Source organism: Castor canadensis, chromosome 7 (genome assembly GCF_047511655.1).
Source record: "Castor canadensis chromosome 7, mCasCan1.hap1v2, whole genome shotgun sequence".
Classification (NCBI taxonomy): Eukaryota; Metazoa; Chordata; class Mammalia; order Rodentia; family Castoridae; genus Castor; species Castor canadensis.
The window spans coordinates 26,910,314-26,930,267 of NC_133392.1; the positions used below are offsets into that span (position 1 = coordinate 26,910,314).

At 44.8% G+C, this 19,954-nt stretch overlaps 2 protein-coding genes across 8 annotated transcripts in view; both read right to left on the minus strand.

The window, feature by feature from the left end:
- Positions 1–2,295: 2,295 nt before the first annotated feature.
- The window catches only part of Wbp1l (WW domain binding protein 1 like), a 57,739-nt gene continuing 40,080 nt past the window's right edge, over positions 2,296–19,954 (minus strand). For both annotated transcript variants that reach the window (XM_020171191.2, XM_020171192.2), the window contains exons 2-4: positions 18,176–18,278; positions 7,150–7,311; positions 2,296–5,926 (exon numbers count right to left, since the gene is read on the minus strand). In XM_020171191.2, coding sequence (XP_020026780.1) covers positions 5,181–5,926; positions 7,150–7,311; positions 18,176–18,278 — 1,011 coding nt within the window. In that variant the 3' untranslated portion in view covers positions 2,296–5,180. The remainder of the gene's footprint in view (positions 5,927–7,149; positions 7,312–18,175; positions 18,279–19,954) is intronic.
- Sfxn2 (sideroflexin 2) overlaps positions 8,231–19,954 on the minus strand; it is a 73,787-nt gene continuing 62,063 nt past the window's right edge. For all 6 annotated transcript variants that reach the window (XR_012449635.1, XR_012449638.1, XR_012449637.1 and 3 more), the window contains 2 exons: positions 18,176–18,278; positions 8,231–16,801 (listed from right to left, as the gene is read on the minus strand). The gene's annotated coding sequence lies outside the window, so the exon portion shown is untranslated. The remainder of the gene's footprint in view (positions 16,802–18,175; positions 18,279–19,954) is intronic.

Genomic DNA, 19,954 nt, shown 5'->3' on the forward strand with positions numbered 1-19,954 from the left:
AATATTACAGCTCCTCAGTCTGATTGACTAGTTAATTGTATGGTCTTTGGGACAACAGGTTTGGCTTCAAATTACCTGGCTCTGCGATCTTGGCTGTGTGATCTTGGACAAGTGAGTTCTTTCCTCTGAATGCTTCTTTATCATTGCCATTGATAAAAAGGAATGATTACCATCTATACCTAAGAGTGCTGTCTTGAGAAAATGTAGCCACCAAGATGTTTAAACAGGACCCAGTGTTGTGTGAACAGTAGACAAATTAAAATATTTTTATTACCTGCTTACCTCTCCAGCTTCATCTCTTGCCACTTCCCAGAATTCAGTCACCTAGAATTTAAGCTGCCTGTTACTTTCCATAGGACATGCAGTCTCCTGTGTAGGACTCCCCTGATTTTCAGCACCTGGCACAAAGTAAGAGGCACTCAATAATCTGAAAAACAAACACTTGCCTAGCATTCCTTTTGCCTTTCTTAACCTGGCAAGCATAGTTACTTCCTCCAGAAAGCCTGCTTGAACCCATAGTTGGGCTAAATTCTCATCCTCGGCATCCTAGACACACAAGCTTTGTGGCACTGTCACATGGTATTAACATTGCTGATTGCCTTGCTTCCTCTCCAGACTACTATTAGCTTTTCTACAGAGGAGCCTGGTTTGAGGCATCTCTGCATTCCCAATGCCTAGCACATAGTAGATGCTCAATAAAGGCTCAGCACTTGCTCTCAGGCTGGAAGCTGAAACCCAAACACATTCTCCTCTGCCAGTCCTTCAGCAAAAAGCTACTCAACAATCAACCAAGTCCACTACCCCCTCCTCCAGAGTCAAACCCTGGTTTTTGTACACATACACACACATACCAGCCACCCCACTGAAAACAGGAAAACTGGAGAATGGAGAGTTTCTTGAAATTATTATCAAAACTACTGTCTTATGCTTCCAGGCATTGATTGCTACAGTCTCCACCTGAACTTGGTCATGGGCCAACAGAGATAATCATCATACCTCAATAGAAAAATGTACTCAGTGACCCAGGAGCCTAGCCATCAAGGGTACAGGGACAGCCTCTGCAACCTGCCCATAAAAGCTGCACCATTTTGCTTTTGTACCACTTAGACATTAGCTTTAAAAAGGCAGGGATGGTGCGCACTTCAGTTCTTTCAGATGGTTTTAGAGTACAAGTGTTGCTAGTTGCTAACATGGCTCCACTAGGGTTGCCTGGAGGAGCCCAATAGTTGAGAAGGACCTTGACAGCAACTATTCCAATAGGGTCACTGAGGATCCAGGACAGTGTCCTCTGGCCCAGGGTCAAAGGCAGGGGTAGGCATCATGTCTGGTAAACCCTGAACTTTCAAAAAACAATGGGACTGATTACTGGGCAAGTCCCAAGTTTAAGGACAATACTCGCTGCCAGCACTCAATGAGACTAGGCCCATTAGTGAGCACTCTGCTTGGGGGTAGGAATCCTTCTGGGAGGGCTACTAGGCTGTGTAAATTTCCCCACCCACAGGTAGTCCAAAGAAAAATAGTGATGGACAGGGCTATCCTTCCCTGGCAGAGGCAGCTGGCTACTTCTCATGGTCTTTATTCAGGAATTTATACCTGCCTCAAAGTTCTAAGAGGGTCTTCATAAGAGGATAAAATGAACAAAGGAAGTCTGTTTTGGGAAAGAATCTCTGGTTAACAATGACAGAGGCAGGCAAACTAGGGGCTCCCCTACTACCTCAAAAATCAGTTCTGAGACTCCCTGCTTGGCATTTTAGACCCCCCCAGCTAGCTCCCACTACTGATGGAGAATATCTGAATCTGTACCACTCATTCCACCTCTAACTATCTCTGTGGTAGTTTGCTATTCCACACAGGTATGTTTTGTCTTTCAAACTATAATTTAAGATCTGGAGAACAAGGGCCTTGTCTTACATATGCATTCCACATTTCCTTAGCATCCAGCACTGTGCTGTGCACAAAGTGAGCAACTCGACACACATTTTATTAAATTCCATGGTCAAGCATCCACCTGCATTTGGGTCCTATAGATAAGAGCGTCCTGTTTCAGCTGTGGGGTATCTGACAAAACATTCCTGCTTTTTGGTTGGTTTTGGAGGGAAATTCCTCAGGGCAGAGTGCAGACTCAGCAGCAGCGCCCAGCCTGCCCTTGGTCTGTGGCTTGCTTTTGGCATAGCATCCTGTCCTCAACTGCTATGTTACACGGCTCAGTCTCTTCGTGGAGAAAGGAAAAGTGCTTATGGTTTGGGATCTCATCTGAGAAAGAAGAAAAAGGAACAAAGTGTGGCAAGAAAAAAGTGCAGTAGAATTTTTGGGATTTTTATTTGGGCTTCTCACAGTGGTTAGAGCCACTCTGTCTTCAGAACAATCACGGCACAGGAAATTCGTCACCACGACTGCCCAGAAAAGTCTGACCAGCTGAATCTTATTGCTTAAAATACACGTATTCACAATAACTGACAAATGGCGATGTGCTTCCCACAGGAATGTGCTAGCATCTGCAAATCTTCCAATCATAGCACCAACCCCTCACCAACCCCTTCCTTCTCATCCACCTGGTACACTGGACCCCATCAAGTCTCCCTCATTCTTCCTTCAATTCCCCATTTCCAGCTCTCTCTGAGCAGCAGCGACCAGACTGACTTGGCTATCAAGCCCAGCTCCACTGTTGCATTTTCTTCTCTTCAGACCTTCAGGGTAGGATGCTGCAGTGAAGCCAACAGTTCAACACTCAGGCCAGCCCCACCTCTAACTGGGGAAAGAAACTTGAAAGGGTCAAAACTCATCCATTTGATCAGTTAACTGAAGAAGGATTTATTTTGGTAAAACTTGTTCTCTTTTGAGACACTTCAGTGCCTTGTTTGGGATTAAAAAAAGAAGGTGGCAAGAAAAGTGAGGGCTGCTGCTGCACTCAGGCCCCTCTGGCCACAAACCAGCCTACTGGAGCCCACCAGACCTCAGCAGAGGAAAGTGAGCACTATGGCACAGAGTCTGCCAACGCCTCCTGGCAATCCCAGGCAGGGCAATGTCTGGACCACAGCCAGTCCAAGTTTGTCATTGAAGCTTCAGTCAAGATTCTGCCTGAAATTCCACCTTCACCTCTGTCCCCAGTGGTTGTGGACGCACCCCTGGGGGCTGATATAGAGGGCAAGGAGCAGCAGGGGGAGGCAGATGGTTCGGAGCATGTTTCCATGTACAAGGAAGAACACAGGTCTCTGAGTGTCCACAGAGCAATGTGCAAATCGCAGTGATGAGTAGAGTGAAACCTCTCCCTGGAACACAGTGTCTCTGGCAAACGATAGGCGCTGCTGTCGACAATGCTGCTGAACATACCCAAGTACACAGTCAGACACTTGTTTGGTAAACAGTAAGTGTGTAAAATAAATTACCTTGAGAGGGCCATTTGTGCTCCGGACATGTGGCTAGCGTGAGCAGAATGGCTGCCATTCAAAGTATTTCACAGGAACACAGGGCTTGGGACACACACATACATACACATAACACACACACACACACACACACACACACACACACACACACACACACACACACGCACATGTCATCCAAAGACATCATGTAGACTCCACTTTGTTCAACATAGATTTTTGGTTTTGTGGCATCCAAATGTAGACAGTCATTCACCTCACAGCCTTGGATTTGTCTGTTTTTGTGTGTGTGTATGTATGTGTGTATGTATATATACATACACATACATACATACATATATATTCCCCTCTCTCTCTCTTTTCCTTTCTTACTATAATATCAATACCTAGTCTGAATATCATTGTTCAAGAGCTGGGAAAGAACCAAACTCTTCATAAGGGCAGGGAATGTTAAGTTTCAGCGGCTTGTGTTGTCCTTTCAAAGTTTTCCTATCAAAGCTCTACTGGTTCTTGGAGGCCAAACAGTGACAAGGATCCTGTGGGTCTGTTGGAGGTGACCCTTACCTCCTGCCTGGGCCCCCAAGACTCTACACAGGCTATAGGAAAGCGAGTCATACCACTCCAGTAGCAGCAGGGATAGGACATGAGAACCACAGATAAACAAGGTATTTCTTCCAAGTGGTCAGTTTAAAACAAACAAACAACAAAAGACTTACTCAAAATTGAAGAGAAAATACTGTGAGAGAGCCAGGCTGTGGGACTGCCTTTCCAAAGACCCCCAGTTTCCTTAGTCTATCTGTTTCCAGAGAACAAAAAGACACAAAGACCCAAAGGCCATGCTGAGGATGGACGAGGACACTGGTCACCTGTGGGCACAGGTCAAAGGGCAGATATGCAGGAAGCTATACCTCTATCCTCCACCAGGTCTAGGGCATCCTGCTCACAGAAGGCCCAGATCCACCAACACCCAGGCCTGCACATTCTCTTCTGGCCAACTTGGGAAAGAGCCACAAAATTCCCTTGTCTAGAAGAGAATTCCTGCCTGCTCACTGGTAGCATTCTTCTTTCCTCCAGCTGGCTAATGTTATTTGTTTTTAAGAGAAAAACAAAAGTAGGCAGCATAATCTTCTACACCTGAACCAGCCTATTAGTCAGCCAGAGCTGCTGGGACGGGGCCACTGGAGGATGCACAGAGGTGCACTGCTCTAGTCACCTGGGATTTGAGAAAGCATCAAGGTTAATAAGGGTTATTAACCTGTCTCACACAATTAGCCCAAAGCCAGCTCTACAAACACTGGCAGCCACAGTGACAATGCCCAGGACCCTGAAGATTTCCTTCTTCACCCAGAACAAGGACAAGCTACTTCCTGGACTTAGACACAGCAAAATTCTCTTAAACTAAAAGTAGAGTATAAATCCACTCCATCACCAGGAATCATCCCAGGGTACAATCCCAGTTCCCCTCCTTGAGGGGCTTTCAAAACACACATCTCTCTGACCCAAGCAGGAAGGTGAGATATGACTTGAAATGGGGGAAGAAAGGGATGAGAATGGGGAATGAGGAATGAGTCACAGAACCAATTTCTAAGTCCTCCACAACACTGCACTTTTGTGGGGAAAAGGCATCCACACCCCAAACTGTACCTGGAGATGTAGAAAATATGGGAGAGGAGAAGAAAAAAAACAAACATAAAGAGAACAAAGTGGCTGCACCACTTCTGAAAGTCACTTAATGCTTCTCTATGAGTCTTCCCTCCCCTGGTTGTTGCCAAGTTCCTGGGCACAGGCAGGCCTGCCCTAGCTCGGGGAGCTGCTGCTCTGGGAGTTTGGTGAGTCCTGTTCATTGATGGTGTTCAGCAGCAGGCAGGCAGGCAGCCGTGGCAGATGGGGGTGCCCAAGCTCTCGAGCCTGCTCCTCAGAGGGCTGGCAGAGTCCTTCCTCCTCATCAACAGGAGGCCGCACGTGGCAGCTGTCACAGAAGTCCAGGGACCCATCCAGAGCATCATCGATGAGTGTGTTGAACTCTTTAAGGTCATCATCATGGTGGCCCCGATTGCACACACACACTTCAATGCCTGAGTCACCTGTGAAGCGACGATGTCTGCCAGGTGTTTTGTCTTTGCTGTCAGGGAATACGCTATCATGCTCAGAGCTGGAATCTTTCAGCAGCTCCTCCTTACATTCTGAATCTTTGTCCAGGAAAGCCCCTGGGTTCAGCTCCCCCAGGCCGGCCACTGAGCCACTGGGCTCCATTCCAGGGGCTTTGGTGGCTGCTCGGTCAGCTGGCACATCAGAGGGCTGAGGATCAGTGATGCTCGGGGGTCTTGTGATGCTTCTGCTGGACCCAGATAAGGGGCTGCTCTGTGCACCCTGGGAGGTCTGGGTGGGATCGGCTCCTGGAGGGCTGACACCTGCAGGGCCACACTGAGGAGGCAGTTGCTGTTGCTGTTGCTGTAGCTGGAAGGCACTGTATGGTGGGGGAGGAGTTGGAGGTCGGTTCACCACTTCCTCATAAGGAGGTAGTAAATAGTTTGGCAAAAACCCTAAAACAGGGAGGTAGGGAGAAGAAATTACTGTATTAGCCATCAACTTAGAGCACTGAACATATGCACTGACCCTTCCTCCCCACCTAAGCAAAGACGCCAAGTGGTCCCTATGGCTCTTGGTTGTGTGCAGAGATGAGGACTACAAGCAACTGTGCAGAAAAAGAGGAATAGTTTGATCGAACCTAGCTTGTTGGCATCTGAGAGGCCTTAATATGCTTTCATAAGCAAGGACTTCTTGCCTACCTCACAGGGTGAGGCAAATGTGGTAGATGGCCAAGAAATAACTTCTTTCTGCCTGGAATGAACCTGTTTCCACAGAGATGGAATTCTCATGTTTCCTGCTCAGACTATAACTTCCATCTGTCCCACAGGCCTCAGGGTCAGGGGCCCTCATTTAAGACTACCTAACCACTTACTTCTTTCCCAGATCTTTCCAGATATATACCACATATAGGAACTTTTTCGGGGAGGTTAAAATCTGTGTTGTCTCACTTTTCTGTGATTGGAAGTAGTCTGGAAAGACAAACTAGGCTTCATTCTGACTCACATCATTAGCAAGTGGGTTATAAGCAAAGGGTGAGGGGCCTGGGTCACCCAAGGCTCATTAAAAACATGCCAAGTGAGTTGTCTTTTGAATGTGTAAATGCTTTGAGGCATTCATTATAATGAGATGATCTCATTATAACAGTAAGTACTAGCATTTATTGAGCACTTACTATATGCCAGTACTATGATGAGCAACTCTTCTAGATGTGGAATTCAAACATTTGTGACCCTTTTGTTTTATAGAACACTACAGAATGGCATGGGACAGGCAGCCCAGCAGGGCCTCCAGGACCATTTGAGAGGTCACGTGTAAGGAACCCCAGCAGAGTCCAGGTGACTTCCTTGATTCACCAAGTTTCTTGGTTCTCAGGAAGCTCCAATGCCACCCCTACACCTGCCCCTTTCATGGCAGCCTCCACCAGGCATATCGCATGGCAGCAAATGAAACTGGAGGAACAGAAACTTGGCCAGAACCCAGCTACTGTTAGCACCAGCTCCACTGTGCTGAAGGAGCACCCCTGTCCCTGTACTTGTGAGCCTTGCTCTGGGTGGGGGGAATAGGGACAAATGTTCTCAATGCCTGCAGGGGCCCTGACCACTGATGTACAGTCTGGGACTGTCTCTGTGTACCAGAGTTCCTAAGGGTGGGGTATGGTGGCTCTTGGTGTACGTACTGAAATAAAATGGCAGCGCTGAGTAATTGTGGGCTTCCCGGTAGGCAATCAAGTTGATTTCATGTTGTCGCTGTTGCGCCTGAAGGCGGTGCTTGGCTCTGCGGTGGTGGCAGACACAGCAACAGCTCAAGATGATGATGATGGTCCACACCAGCCAGAACCCTGGGGAGTGGGAAGGCAAGGCAGAGAGGCATGCACACACAGTGAGCACCAGCCAGACCGGATGGGGCAACTCTCAAATAAGAAGGTCCCCAACCCTGCCCACATTGTTGAGGCTGACACTGTTGGATCTCACTGTTACTTTATGTTTAAGCCATGGATTCATAAATGTCTGGACAGCTAAAGATGCATAGATAGAAAGGGCAGGAATGTGAGAATGACAACAGCACAGAAGGTCACTTACTCCAGGGTGCCTCAGGGGTCTTGGGGGGAAGGAAGGGGGCCAGGGCCTTTCTCCAGCACCACTGACTGGTCCTGTGTTTTAAGTTTTGTGGGCATTAAATATGCTCACCTTTCAGAACAGTGTCCTCTTCTTCTCTTAAGAGATCTTAAAGGAAATGCTTTTCAGCTTTCCTGGGCTCCATCCCAACTCTCCTCCCCACACCAACTCACAAGATTAGCAATCATAAGGGGCTTCAGAGGTGCCAGATAAAGGAATTGTTGGGCTTCTCCTGATATCGCAAAAAAATAAAAAAATAAAAAAACAGGGGCTTTTTTTTTTTTTTTGTATGCCCCTGCAATATGACAATTGCTAAAGTTAGAGGTAGAAAAATTCTAATTGCCCAGGTCTAGCTCCCTCCTAGGGAGTGTAAATGACTTCCTGCTCGCTATAATCCAGTACAATCCCATCTCCTACTGTCATAATCAATCTACTCCCACCTCCCTCTAGTCTTGCATTTAAAAATTATGTGACTTATTTTTATTGGCTTTTATTTTTAATTAATAAATTAATTTGCACAGAGGTTTTTTTTTAATTCCCCTGGGACTGTTTTCAAACAAATATGATTTATAGAATATTATTTTTGACATATAAAGAGTTCCTGATGTTAAATGAAATAGGCAGGTTATAAAATGGCATGAAGTATGATCCCAATTTTTTTCTACATGGCTTGATTCTCACTGATTTAATCTCTCTCTTTTTTTTTTTTTTTGGCACTGGGGCTTGAACTCAGGGCTTGTAAGGTAAGCATTCTATCATTTGAGCCATTCCACCAGCCCTCACTGATTTAATCTTAACAAGACCAATGAAGTTACAGATAAAGAATGATAAAAAAATTCAATTAAAATATGTGGTGTATAAATATTTTCATATGCCAAGCTTCCATTTGTCTTTTTAAATTACTATAGATTTTACTTATTTAGTTTTTTTTGAGATGGGGTCTTGCTATGTAGCCTAGTCTGGCCTTGAACTCATGATCCTCCTGCCTCCAGAGTCTGAGTGCTGGGATTATAGTCATGTACCTCTAGCCCAGCATAATGCTTTTTGTTCTTTTTAGTGGGATTGGGGTTTGAACTCAGGGCTTCCCAGTACTTGAGCCACACTTCCAGCCTTTTTTGCTATAGTTATTTTGGAGATAGGGTCTCAGGTTTTTTACCCAGACCAGCCTGGACTGTGATCCTCCTATTTTATGCTTCCCACCATTACTGGGGTGACAGAAGCTCACACCACACCCAGCATTTTTTGTCGAATAGCTTGGGATGGCAGACACACACCACCGTACCCAGACATTGGTTAGGAAGGGGTCTATCGAACTTTTTGCCCTGGCTGGCCTTGAACTGTAATCTTCCTGATCTCAGCCTCCCAAGTAGCTAGAATTACAGGTGTGACTCACAGGTCCTGGCTTATTTTTTATTGACACATAATATGACCTGATTTTTGCTTTAAAACAATTGTACGTATTTTATGTATTTATATATGGCTAGGCATGGTGGCTCCTTGCCGGAGGTGGAGGCAAGAAGATCAGAGGTTCAAGGTCTGTCTGGACTATATAGTGAGATCTTCTCTCAAAAAATAAAAAAATTATATAGTGGTTGAGGATGTAAGCTCAGTTGTAGAGCACTTGCTTACCTAGCATGGGTGAGACCCAGAATCCATCCCCAGCATAATAAACAAACAAACATATGGACAGAAGGAGAGGGATGGTGAGGGAGCTAACCAGGAGGTTATTCTGGATGCAGGACAGCATCAGTTCAGGCACCAGTGCCTTCCTTTTTTGCTTATCTGTATTTCCAAGACGAACAAGTACTTCTTTGAAGTAGAATGAATATTTTTTCTCAAAAATAATTTTAAAATGCATTGTTATTGAATGAGAGTAGATACTGTTATTCATTTGTTTTCTATTCCTGAATAACTTCAATTGTTTTTCCACTATACATGCTATATGCATTTTTATTCACTTGCTTTGTAATTATAAATTTCTGTTTACAATTTTTTTTTTTTGAGACAGGTTTTCATTATGTAGTCCAGGCTGGCCTGAACCTCTCAATCCTTCTACCTCAGCATCCCAAGTGCTGTGATTACAGACACACATCGTCATGCAATCAGCATACCCAAGTGTGTTTATAATTTTTAAAGTATTTCCACATGTATCTCTTGTCAAAATGAGTTAAATCAAGTTAACATTGCTTTTAAAAAAGAAAAAAAAATCTTTCTCTCCCCCAAAACATTTGTAAATGAATAAATTCAATTTTTCTCCATTTGTATATACACAATATTCCAAAAGTTCCCGGTGACATTTAGGGTGTGATGCCTGACAAGACTATTCTTCACTGAATCCCCACAAAGCTGCCTCTGAGGCAGAGGCAATAGCCTGATGACTTTTTTCCTTTACCCATCAGCAGACAGGGGATGTATGCTGAAGTTACAATGCTCCCTTTTGGCCCTTCCCAGATTATACTACTGGAACTTACTTAACTTCCATTTCTTTCCTATCAGGTAGAAGGATAATTAGTATCTAACTGTATTTTAACCCCCAAGTCATTTTCTCAGTATTTCCTTATCTAAAGGTAAAACAACTTGTTTTATACTGTAGTAAGTGCTATCTAAGACATGATTTCTCAGCTTTCATAACTTTGTTTTAAACCCATGCATTTGGGGGAGAGGGACCGGGGTTTGAACTCAGGGCTTTGCATTTGCAAAGCAGATGCTCTACTGCTTTAGCAACACCTCCAGTCTGTTTTGCTGTGGTTATTTTGGAGATGGGGTTTTGAGAACTATTTACCTAGGCTGGCCTGGAACCACAATCCTCCCAATCTCAGCCTCCCAAGAAGCTAAGATTACAGGTATGAGCCACTGGCACATGGTTAAACCCATGCTTTTATAAGAAAAATCTCATGAATTGGTTTTCAGGTTCATCAAATATTCCTGGTCCTCTTGGCCATGTGGGTTGGCTTAAACCTCCTGACTCTCTGTGGTTGGTGAGGCTGTGGGACTAATTCTAACTACGGAATTGCGACTGGAAGTGACATATGTCATTTAGAGGACAGAACATTTCTTGCAGATGTGAGACTTTCATCTTCCCTTTGCCAAGGTAACTGGCAGATGGTTATTTCATGGTCAGCCTGGGTCCCAGAGGATGCTGAAGTGGGAACAAAGCTCACACTCAACCTTTAGTGGACATGCCATGCAAGAAACAAACGGTTACTTTAGGCCACTAGGATTTTGTATGTGTTTGTTTCTGCAGCAAAACCTAGCCTATCCCCTTATCCTGTCACAGTGTGTTCACAAGGTTTTCTGGAGGGGATGATTAGGAATCTTTTTTTCTTTTCTTCAGTATTGGGGTTTGAACTGGCTTAGAACTTGATAGGCAAGAGATCTACCGCTTGAACCATGTCTCCAGCCCCTCATCAGGACTCTTAAAGGAATTTCTAATCTAGACAAAGGATGAGGTCCACTGAATGGAAGTATAATAGAAAAAGACGACTTTTTTTTTAAGGAAAAATTAGAACAGATAGCAACTAGGAGAAGAAATGAGACAAATGCAACATATATCTTCAGCAAAGTTATCTTTGTCACATCTAACATAGCACAAAAAAATTTACATGCCTAGGGAAATCCCACAACTCTACTACTTTTTCTTCTTCTTCTTTTTTTTTTTTTTTGGTGGCGCTAGGGATAGAATCCAGGGCCTACACCCGCTTTACCACTGAGCTGCCCCCACAGCCTTAGCCTACTTCTTTCTCTTTTTTTTTTTTTTCTTGGTAGGATTGAGATTTGAACTCAGGGCTTCATGCTTGCAAAGCAGGTGCTCTACCATTTGAGTCATACCTTCAATCCATTTTGCTCTGATTGTTTTGGAGATGGGGGTCTTGCCTCCTTACTTGCCTGGGCTAGCCTCAAACCATGATCCTCCGCAGTTCAGCCTCCCACATAGCTAGTGAGCCACTGGGACCCAGCTCAGCCTATTTCTTTTCATTTCATATTATCGGAAGAAAAACTACCCCTACTATGTGCCAGCAGTGTGATGTCTCAAACTGAGTTACAATTTCTTCATTTCTAGCATTAAGACCATAAAGGAATTATTTGTGTGGCTCACAACTGGAGGAAAACTAACTTGAGAGCAGAATAGGTCTAGCGGCATGATGGGGTCAGTATAGGTTCAGAAAAGACCCCTAACAAGCTAGTCCCACTTGATGGAAAGTAGGTCAGAAGACATTCTGATTTGGCCTCACAAACAGGATCCTCTTAGAAGTCAAGCTAGTTAAAGTCATATCCCATCAATTTTAAAAAGGGGAATATGCAGACTAGTCCCTATGGTGTTGGGCTAAACTGTATTTAATCTTTTACCTAGATTTCAGAAATAAGGCAGAAAGGGTTTTATTTTTTTGTTTGCTTGTTTGTTTTGGGCAGTACTGGAGGTTAAACTCAGGGCCTCATACTTGCTGGACAGGTATTACTAGAGCCATGCCACCAGCCCTTTTTCCTGTTGGTTATTTTTGAAAAGGGGTCTTGCTTTATGCCCAGGCCAACCTGGACCATTTACTTGACTCTTATTTGAGCTTCCCTGCATAGCTGAGATGACAGGCACATACCAACCATGCCTAGCCATTAGTTGAAATGGGATCTCACAAAAACTTTTTGCCTAGTCTGCCCTCAAACTGCAATCCTCCCGATCTCTGCTTCCCAAGTAGCTAGGATTACAGGCTTGAGTTACCACACCCAGCCAAAAGAAAGTTTTAAAAAGTAAAAGCTCATCAAAGACACACACAAGAATAGAAAAATATGACCCTCCCATTATGTTCCTCCAATACACACCCACCCAGAGACTAGTCTTCCATGAAAAATTGAAAAATTGTGACCTTAGCTGGGCATGGTAATGCACACCTGCAATCCCAGCATTCAGGAGGCTGAGGCAGTAGGATCATGGGGTTTGAAGTCAGCCTACAGAACACAGTGAGATCTTGTTTTAAAAACCTATGTGTGAGGGAGTGTGTGATGGGGCATGGTGGTTCACAACTATAATTCCAGCTACTACACAGGAGGCACAGATTATCTAGATTTTGAGGCCAGCCTGGGCAAAAAGTACAAGACCCTATCTGAAAAACAAGTAAAGCAAAAAGGAATGGGAGCATGGCTTAAGTGGTAGAGTGCTTGCCTACCAAATGAAGGTCCCAGTACCATCCAGAAAAGAAAAAAAAAAATTATAATCTAAACTCCATGGAAGGGGGAAAAAAAAAAAGGCTGTGATCTGGTGATGGGGATCATTTGTTATGCTATGCAAAATGGAAAACATATTTTTAAAAACAATCACAGTCCAATGTAGGAACTGAGTCATGTGCCCCAGAATTCACCACAAACTTGGGAAAACATCACTCTTCAACTGGCAGGAAATTCCTCACCAGGGAACCAAATCATAAGATAAGTTAGCTCTCCTTCTATCCCATAGGATGGTGAGTGACTTCTCTGTTCCTTTACAGCTCTCAGCAGGAGCTCCTGCCACTGCCACTGTGGAAATGGACTGAATTTGGAAAATGAAGACTTCAGAGACTTGCAACTTCATCTGAAAGACAAGGTGACTTTCCTCTAAGTGTGACTGTAGATCCAGAGGAGAAGCAGGTGGCCTAGGTTCAAATCCTGCCTCACAAGGAACATTTTCCAGCCTTGTGATCTTGGTCTTTTTGTTTTTGCTTCCCTCATCTGTAAAAAGGGAAGAATAACGGTCTCTGCTGCATTTAGTCGTTGTAAGGTCTGAGTTGACACATGTAGAGTACTCAGAGCCGTGCTTATGCATGCTAAGTTCTCCAGTTTATTATGATTGTTGTGTTACAGGCATAACCACAGACAGGAAGGATTTCCTTTTAATTTCTTTTAGTCCCCTAAAAGTATTCTATAAAAACCATGGGTTAGGAACAAGTCCAAAAAGTTATTCTAGTTTATGTTCTTAACAAAATTTACTGGAAAAATCATGCAACTCCTATTTACTGAACTCCTGCTTTGAACAAGGAGCTTTGTCAGCTAATACCAGCATCCCTGCTCGGATCAACCTACCTTTGCCCAGAGGCCTGGACCACTTTGCAGCTCAGCTCCAAGTGGGGCTTGGAAGGAGGCCCCACTTGCAGGCCTCCTACAGGCCAATCTGCTCAAGATGGCAAATGCCATGGACTTTCCTTTACAGCAGCTCAATAATGGGTATCTTAAGGCTGGGTGCATGGCTCAAGTGGTAGAGGGCTTGCCTAGCAAGTGCGAGGTCCTGAGTACCATCAAAAAAAAAGGGTATCTTAAGGCAAACTAAAAAAAAAAAAACAAAAAACTTATACATCTATTGGAACATTACATGGTACCCCATAAATAGGTACAATTTTATAAAGGCAATTAAAATAAATCTTTGTAGATGAAAAACAAGTTGGATAGCACTGACTGGATTTGCTAATAACCAGTTTAAAGTCATCTCAGAATGACTGTTCTCCCCACTTAAGCCCAAACCAGGGAAAATGAAGTTGGAATGCGTTTCCCCCAAATGATCTCAGGAGCAGGAATTTCAGTTCTGACTTATTGGAAAGTGTACCTTGGTGAGTGGAAAGAGCCCTGGGATGAGAACTGGGAGATCTGGCTTTGGACTTTTTGGTTTGAAGGATGTTCCTGGACTCCCCAGGTCTCATTTGCTCTATGTGTTCCAGGGAAATTCACCCACACACATAAGGCATTCAGGGTCCTCAGTGACCTGAGCCCATAATCCTTCCAGCTTGGAGCTCAAAACCCTGGAAGAAGGGTGGCTGTGGAGTGAGGCCAACTCTGCTACTTCTCAGTTGCACCCAATGGAGCATTTTCCTTTTAATGCCCCCAGATCGGAGAAGCAGGGATAGCATGCATACCTGGCAGGGTTGTCACTCAGGTTAAATAAGGTGATGCAATGGAGACCCTGCTTAGTGTCCACCACTGGGAAGAGTTTTATCCACATACAAACCAATCTCCCATCTCTTCCCAGGCAAGCCCCACAACCCTAGGGCAGTGGTTCTTTCCCACAGGGCCGTAGATTATGGCAGTCTTCTGTCTAGGAAGTCCTTTTGGCCTACCTATCAGATATAATCCTATCCACCCTATAAGGCCCACTTCAAATGCCACCTTCTCCACACAGCTGCTCAGAAGCTTCTCAGCCAAAGCAAACTCCTTATGAACACCCACAGCACATGGGCACACACATCCACCTTTTCACATTACTAGCCACACATCTTATCTCTTCTCTGTGATGGCAAGAAGTATGTGGTACCCCCACCCCAAGTTTCTAGCACAGAAGAGGCCATGATATCAACTAAGAACCTTCTAGAACTGCAAATTCTCAGGTCCACCTCAGGCCTGCTGAATTAAGAATCTGGGAGTAAGAAATCTGTTTTAATAAGTCCTCTGAGAAATTCTGATGCCCACTGAAGTCCAAGACTATTGGAATACAAATCTGCTGAATGGCTGACAGAATGAATTAAAGTTCGAATACATGGAGGTAGTCATACCAATTACCAAGATGTTATAGCCTCAACCACTGTACTGGTTAAGTGGGTTGTTTTTGTTTTGTTTTGTTTACCATACTAAGGTTTGAATTCAGGGCCTCATGCTTGCTAGGCAGGTGCTCTACCACTTGAGCCACACCTTCAACCCTTTTTGGCTTTTTAGTTATTTTTCAAATAGGGTCTCCTGTTTTTGCTCAGGTGGGCCTTGGACCACAATATGCTTCTTAACACATTATAGAGATGCACCACCACACCCAGCTTGTTGGTTGAGATGGGGGTCTCATTAACTCAATCTACCTTTACCTCATTTCCCAAGTAGCTGGGATTACAAAGGTGTACCACCATGCCCAGCCCAAAATAGGACCTTCAATTCCTGTCTCATGCAGGCCCAATAATTGGTTTAGGTTACAACAGCCCAAAAGCTTGCTAGTCAAAGCTCAAGGTCAGAGTGTGCTAGTATGTCTATGTAAAGTGTGTGTGTAGTCATCAACACACAGGAAAAGTCAGTTTAAGAGAGGTAAAAGGGTTGGTGGAAACAGCATTTTTCTCAAGGACTTTCTGTAGGCTGTAGGCTACAGTTAAAAAGTAGGCTACAGTTAAAAAGGCACCTTGCCTGAGGAAGACTCTGCCAACTTTTTTTCTTCCAAAGGAAGGAGAGTGAGACACCAACCCAAAGCCTGTTATTTTCACATTTCTGGCAAAGTTAAGAGGCAATTAGAGGGAACATGATTCAAAGAAACAAAAAGTGTAGTTTTCAGCATTTGGGATGTAGAGGCAGGAGGACTAAGAGTTCAAGGTCAGCCTAGGCTATATAGTGAGTTCTAGGCCAGAATGGATTACACGGTGAGATCCTATCTAAAAAAAAAAAATTATATATATATAGCTTTACTGAGAATTTCATGGCTCACTCCAACCCCCAACCTCTTCTAGCAGAGGCCATGACCTGAATCAGGAGGAAAATCAAAGAAGCTCCTGAGAGGGACAGAATATACACTGGGCAAATCCTGACCAGAAAGCCACTGCTGGGCACAGTAAGAGGAACATTTTGCTTTTATGGTCTGCGTCCCTCTAGAATTTGGAAAGCATATGCCAACCTGAACAATGGTTAAGTCCTTTAGCCTCACATAAATGTTTGTTTCTCGTGAACCTCCTCCTTTCCCCATAACTGAGCATAACTGGGGAGACAGTGGGCTAGCTCTTCCTTGGACTCTAAGTCCTTGGGGTGAAGCACAGCTTCACAAACAATCTCCCTGCCATGTGGGTCTCCCTGTCCCAGCCACAAACCTCCCACTCCTGCGGTTCTGGTGACCCAATTCTGGTGGCTTCAAGGTCTGCTCTGTAGACGACCCAGGAGGCCTGTAAATCTGAATTGGAGCCATCAGCAACTCTGTTCCTTTCCACAGCGGATGCTGCCTGGGCTGGGCCCCAGAAAAACAAACTGCAGCTCTGGGGCTTCTTGGCAGGCCAGCTTCAGCTTTTGTTTTAACAAGGGGTGGGAGGGAGAATTTGAACCCTGTGGTTATCTATATTTTAAAAAATTTAAACACAGTCAGTCCACCTGCTTGGCACTTCATGTTCTTAGTCAGTTTCTCAGCCCTATCCCCTCTAAAATAGCAACAATTCTGTACCCTTTTTTGTTGCCGCTTGTGTACATGGAGGCCTGGTGGGAACCTCAGGAGCTCTGTCCACTCCTCCTGCAATGGACTTTCCTCTGAAAAGCAGATGAGACAGTCCTCAGTCCCCAAAAGGGAAAGGCAAGGGCAAGGTTCTATATGGAGGACCCACCCTGTTGATTATGAGAGACAACTGCATTTCATAGCGACAGACTTCTCAGCCAGGAGTCGGATTGCCCTGCCAGACCAAATAATAGTCCTTGCTGCTTTCCCTACCATATTGCTGACAATGGCGAGGGGCTGAGGGTGAGAGAGGAAGGGAAAAAGTCCAGGGGTAGCAGTGGAAGTAGGGACAGAGTTTGACAAAAAGCCCAAAGTTCATTTCCATATGGAGGCAGGGGTTCAGAATCATCTGCAACAACAGTTTACACTTTCCTCGGTCAAGATACAGTTGTAAGGGCTGGCAGAGTAGCTCAAGCAACAGAACATCTGCCTAGCAAGCCGGAGGCCCTGAGTTCAAACCCAGTACTGCCAAAAAAAAAAAAAAAAAGAGAAAGAGAGAGAGAGAGAGACAGTTGTGAGAACCACTGCAATGTCAGTGACCTGGGGGCTCTCTACTCTAAGCATGCCCCTAGTCTCCCACTCTTTGTATAGCAACTTACACCACATTGTCTCATCTGAATTCCAAAAACATCAGCGTACAAAGTGTGTCAGGTGAAGCCACCCTGAAGACCACAATGTCACCACTGTTGTACAGCTATGGAAAATGGCAAGTGGTCCCATACTCAACCTAACCAATGGCAAATGAGGATTGTCTCCATGTGGCATTCAGCTGACAGCCACAGGTTAGGTTCACTGGAAATGCCTAGCTAGCTGCTTCCGTTTGAGAACAGGGGAAGGAGCACAAGAGACTGAACATCAAGACTCCCTCTCTCCAGAAGGACGCCACCAACCGAGAACTAGGGGAAGAGAACTACTCTGAGTTGCCTCTCAGAAAGAGGCCGCTCCATGAGGCTCTATGGAGAATTCTGGACACATGGTGGGTCCTATACTAAAATGGCACTGGGGCTAGCCTACCTAAAGTTCAGCCTGGCACCCAAAGCAGCTTGGAGGCAGCAACCTCAACAAAGAGGACAAGTCTGGACCTCTGAGCCCAGCTTCCACAACAACATCAGCAGCTCAACACATGGAGGAAAGGTATCAAGGAGAATGCAGGCAGGAGCACCAGCAGCAAGCTGGCAACTGAGGCCTCAAAAGAGGCTCAGACCATTTTTCTTGGTCTTTAGCCCCAAGGGTACCAGAACTCTCCTGCACTACAAAGGAATCATTTCTGGAACCCACAACAAGTTTTTCTACTCACCAACACTATCCCCAAGAGAATCAGAAAAGGCTGTCCAGCCCACAGTTTCCCAAAGAGCAGAGGCTGTAACCAGGACCCTGGGATGCCAAGAATCCCTTGAGCAAGGACTTACACCAGAGTTCATAGTAGTAGTTGCAGCACTGAGACTGTCCACAGCAGTGTCCTGTATCACAGATGTAGCTTTGATTGTTGGTACCCACACAGGCTTCTTTATCCTAAAAAAATAAAGAAGCATTTCAGCATAATAAATGACAGCTTTTAAACATCACTTTTCTCCTCCTCCTCTTCTCCCTGGTTATCTGCTTGTTCATCCCCAAAACGGTGCCAAGGATTATTCCATTAAAGACACAACATAAAAAGAGTCACATAATGACAAACAGAGTTTAGAAAAACAAATAGGTTTATCAGTCGGGGAGGAGATCCAGCACATGAAACCAAGCAGTAAAGAGTGAGGCTCCCCCAGACAGAGCAGAAAAGAGTTGCCTCAATTTCTTTACGTCTAAGAAGAAACATTTTGTGTTCATGTGTTAAAATTGGCTGATAGGAAGGTGATGGTTCTCCTGTGATTAGCAGTAGGTTTTATATGAAACCACGTTTCGGTGAAACTTCAGAGACTCTATGATTAGCATCTAGTCAGTCACTCCATTTTCCCTTCAAAACACATGTTCTCCAACATTACTTACAGAGAGGGTCAAAGGGTTTAAAAATAAAACAAAACAAAACCTGCTCCTCAAATCTTCACTCTTCAGAATAGGTGAAGCCTGGTCAGGTGACCTCATCCAATTTCAATTTGCTAGGTCATTTTTGCTTATCAAACCATCTCTTAAGAATCCTGACTGAACCTGGGTTTTATACTGCCCCTTGTCAGGGACAGCTACATAAAGGGCACTGCTGAATAACCATCTAGCAGCTTGCCAACTTCTGTTTATAGCACTGGTGGATGAGGGTGGAGGTGAGCATTTTTTGATATACATATTTCACATCTAAGATATGAAATGCCCTATCAGCCAACCTTAACCTCAGCTTCAGCCCATAAGTACTTTGGGCTACCTCCAGTCATCTGAAAGTAATCTGCTGTATCTGGCTTTGATACTTGTTTGTTCATTTAGGAGGCACACAGTCTGCCAAGCACTGTGTTGGGTACAAGGAATACAAAGATGAAGACATTGTTTCTATCTTCAAGAAGCTTAGGGTTAAGAAAGAAAACCCTGCTCAGCAAAGAAACTCAAACCACAGGATTGTATTTGCGACTCCTCAGGCTGACCCTGCCCATGGCACACATCCGGGCCCACAGCTGCCAGTGGAAACTTAAGTCACATGGTCAAGCCTCCTCTGTGGGACTGGCTTTACTACACTGTCTTCTTGGCCATGGCTATACACAAAGCACTCCAGTGACTGTCTACAGGGCCTGAAGCCAGGCAGCAACAGTACAGGTACCTGAAGCCACCCGGAGAAGACAGGAGAAAGGACAGGGCTATACCCCAGATCCCTGGCTTAGTGCAAGTTCCTACCACACATCCTTAGGTGTTTCTTGGTCTTTAACCATCTCATATCCTGGGATAGGAGAAGAAAACATGGGAAAAGCCATTTTGTAAACTCTGACAATGAGGGTTTCATGACATTGCAAATGGAGTTCTTTGTTGTCATTATCCTAAACAAAAAGACACTAGCAGGTGGCTGTCCAGCTGGAGGCTCCCTCAGAGGGGCTGGTGGATGTGGAGAAAACATAGCAATGCTTGCTGCTTTTGCTAATACCCAGCCTCTCCAACTTCAGAGCAAAACACTCCTTTCATAAGGACATCCGAAAGTTTCTCCCAAGTTCACCAGGCCTGCAAATACCATTCTTCTGGTACTGGCTTGTAAGAGCAAGTTCAAAGTATCCACATAGTTT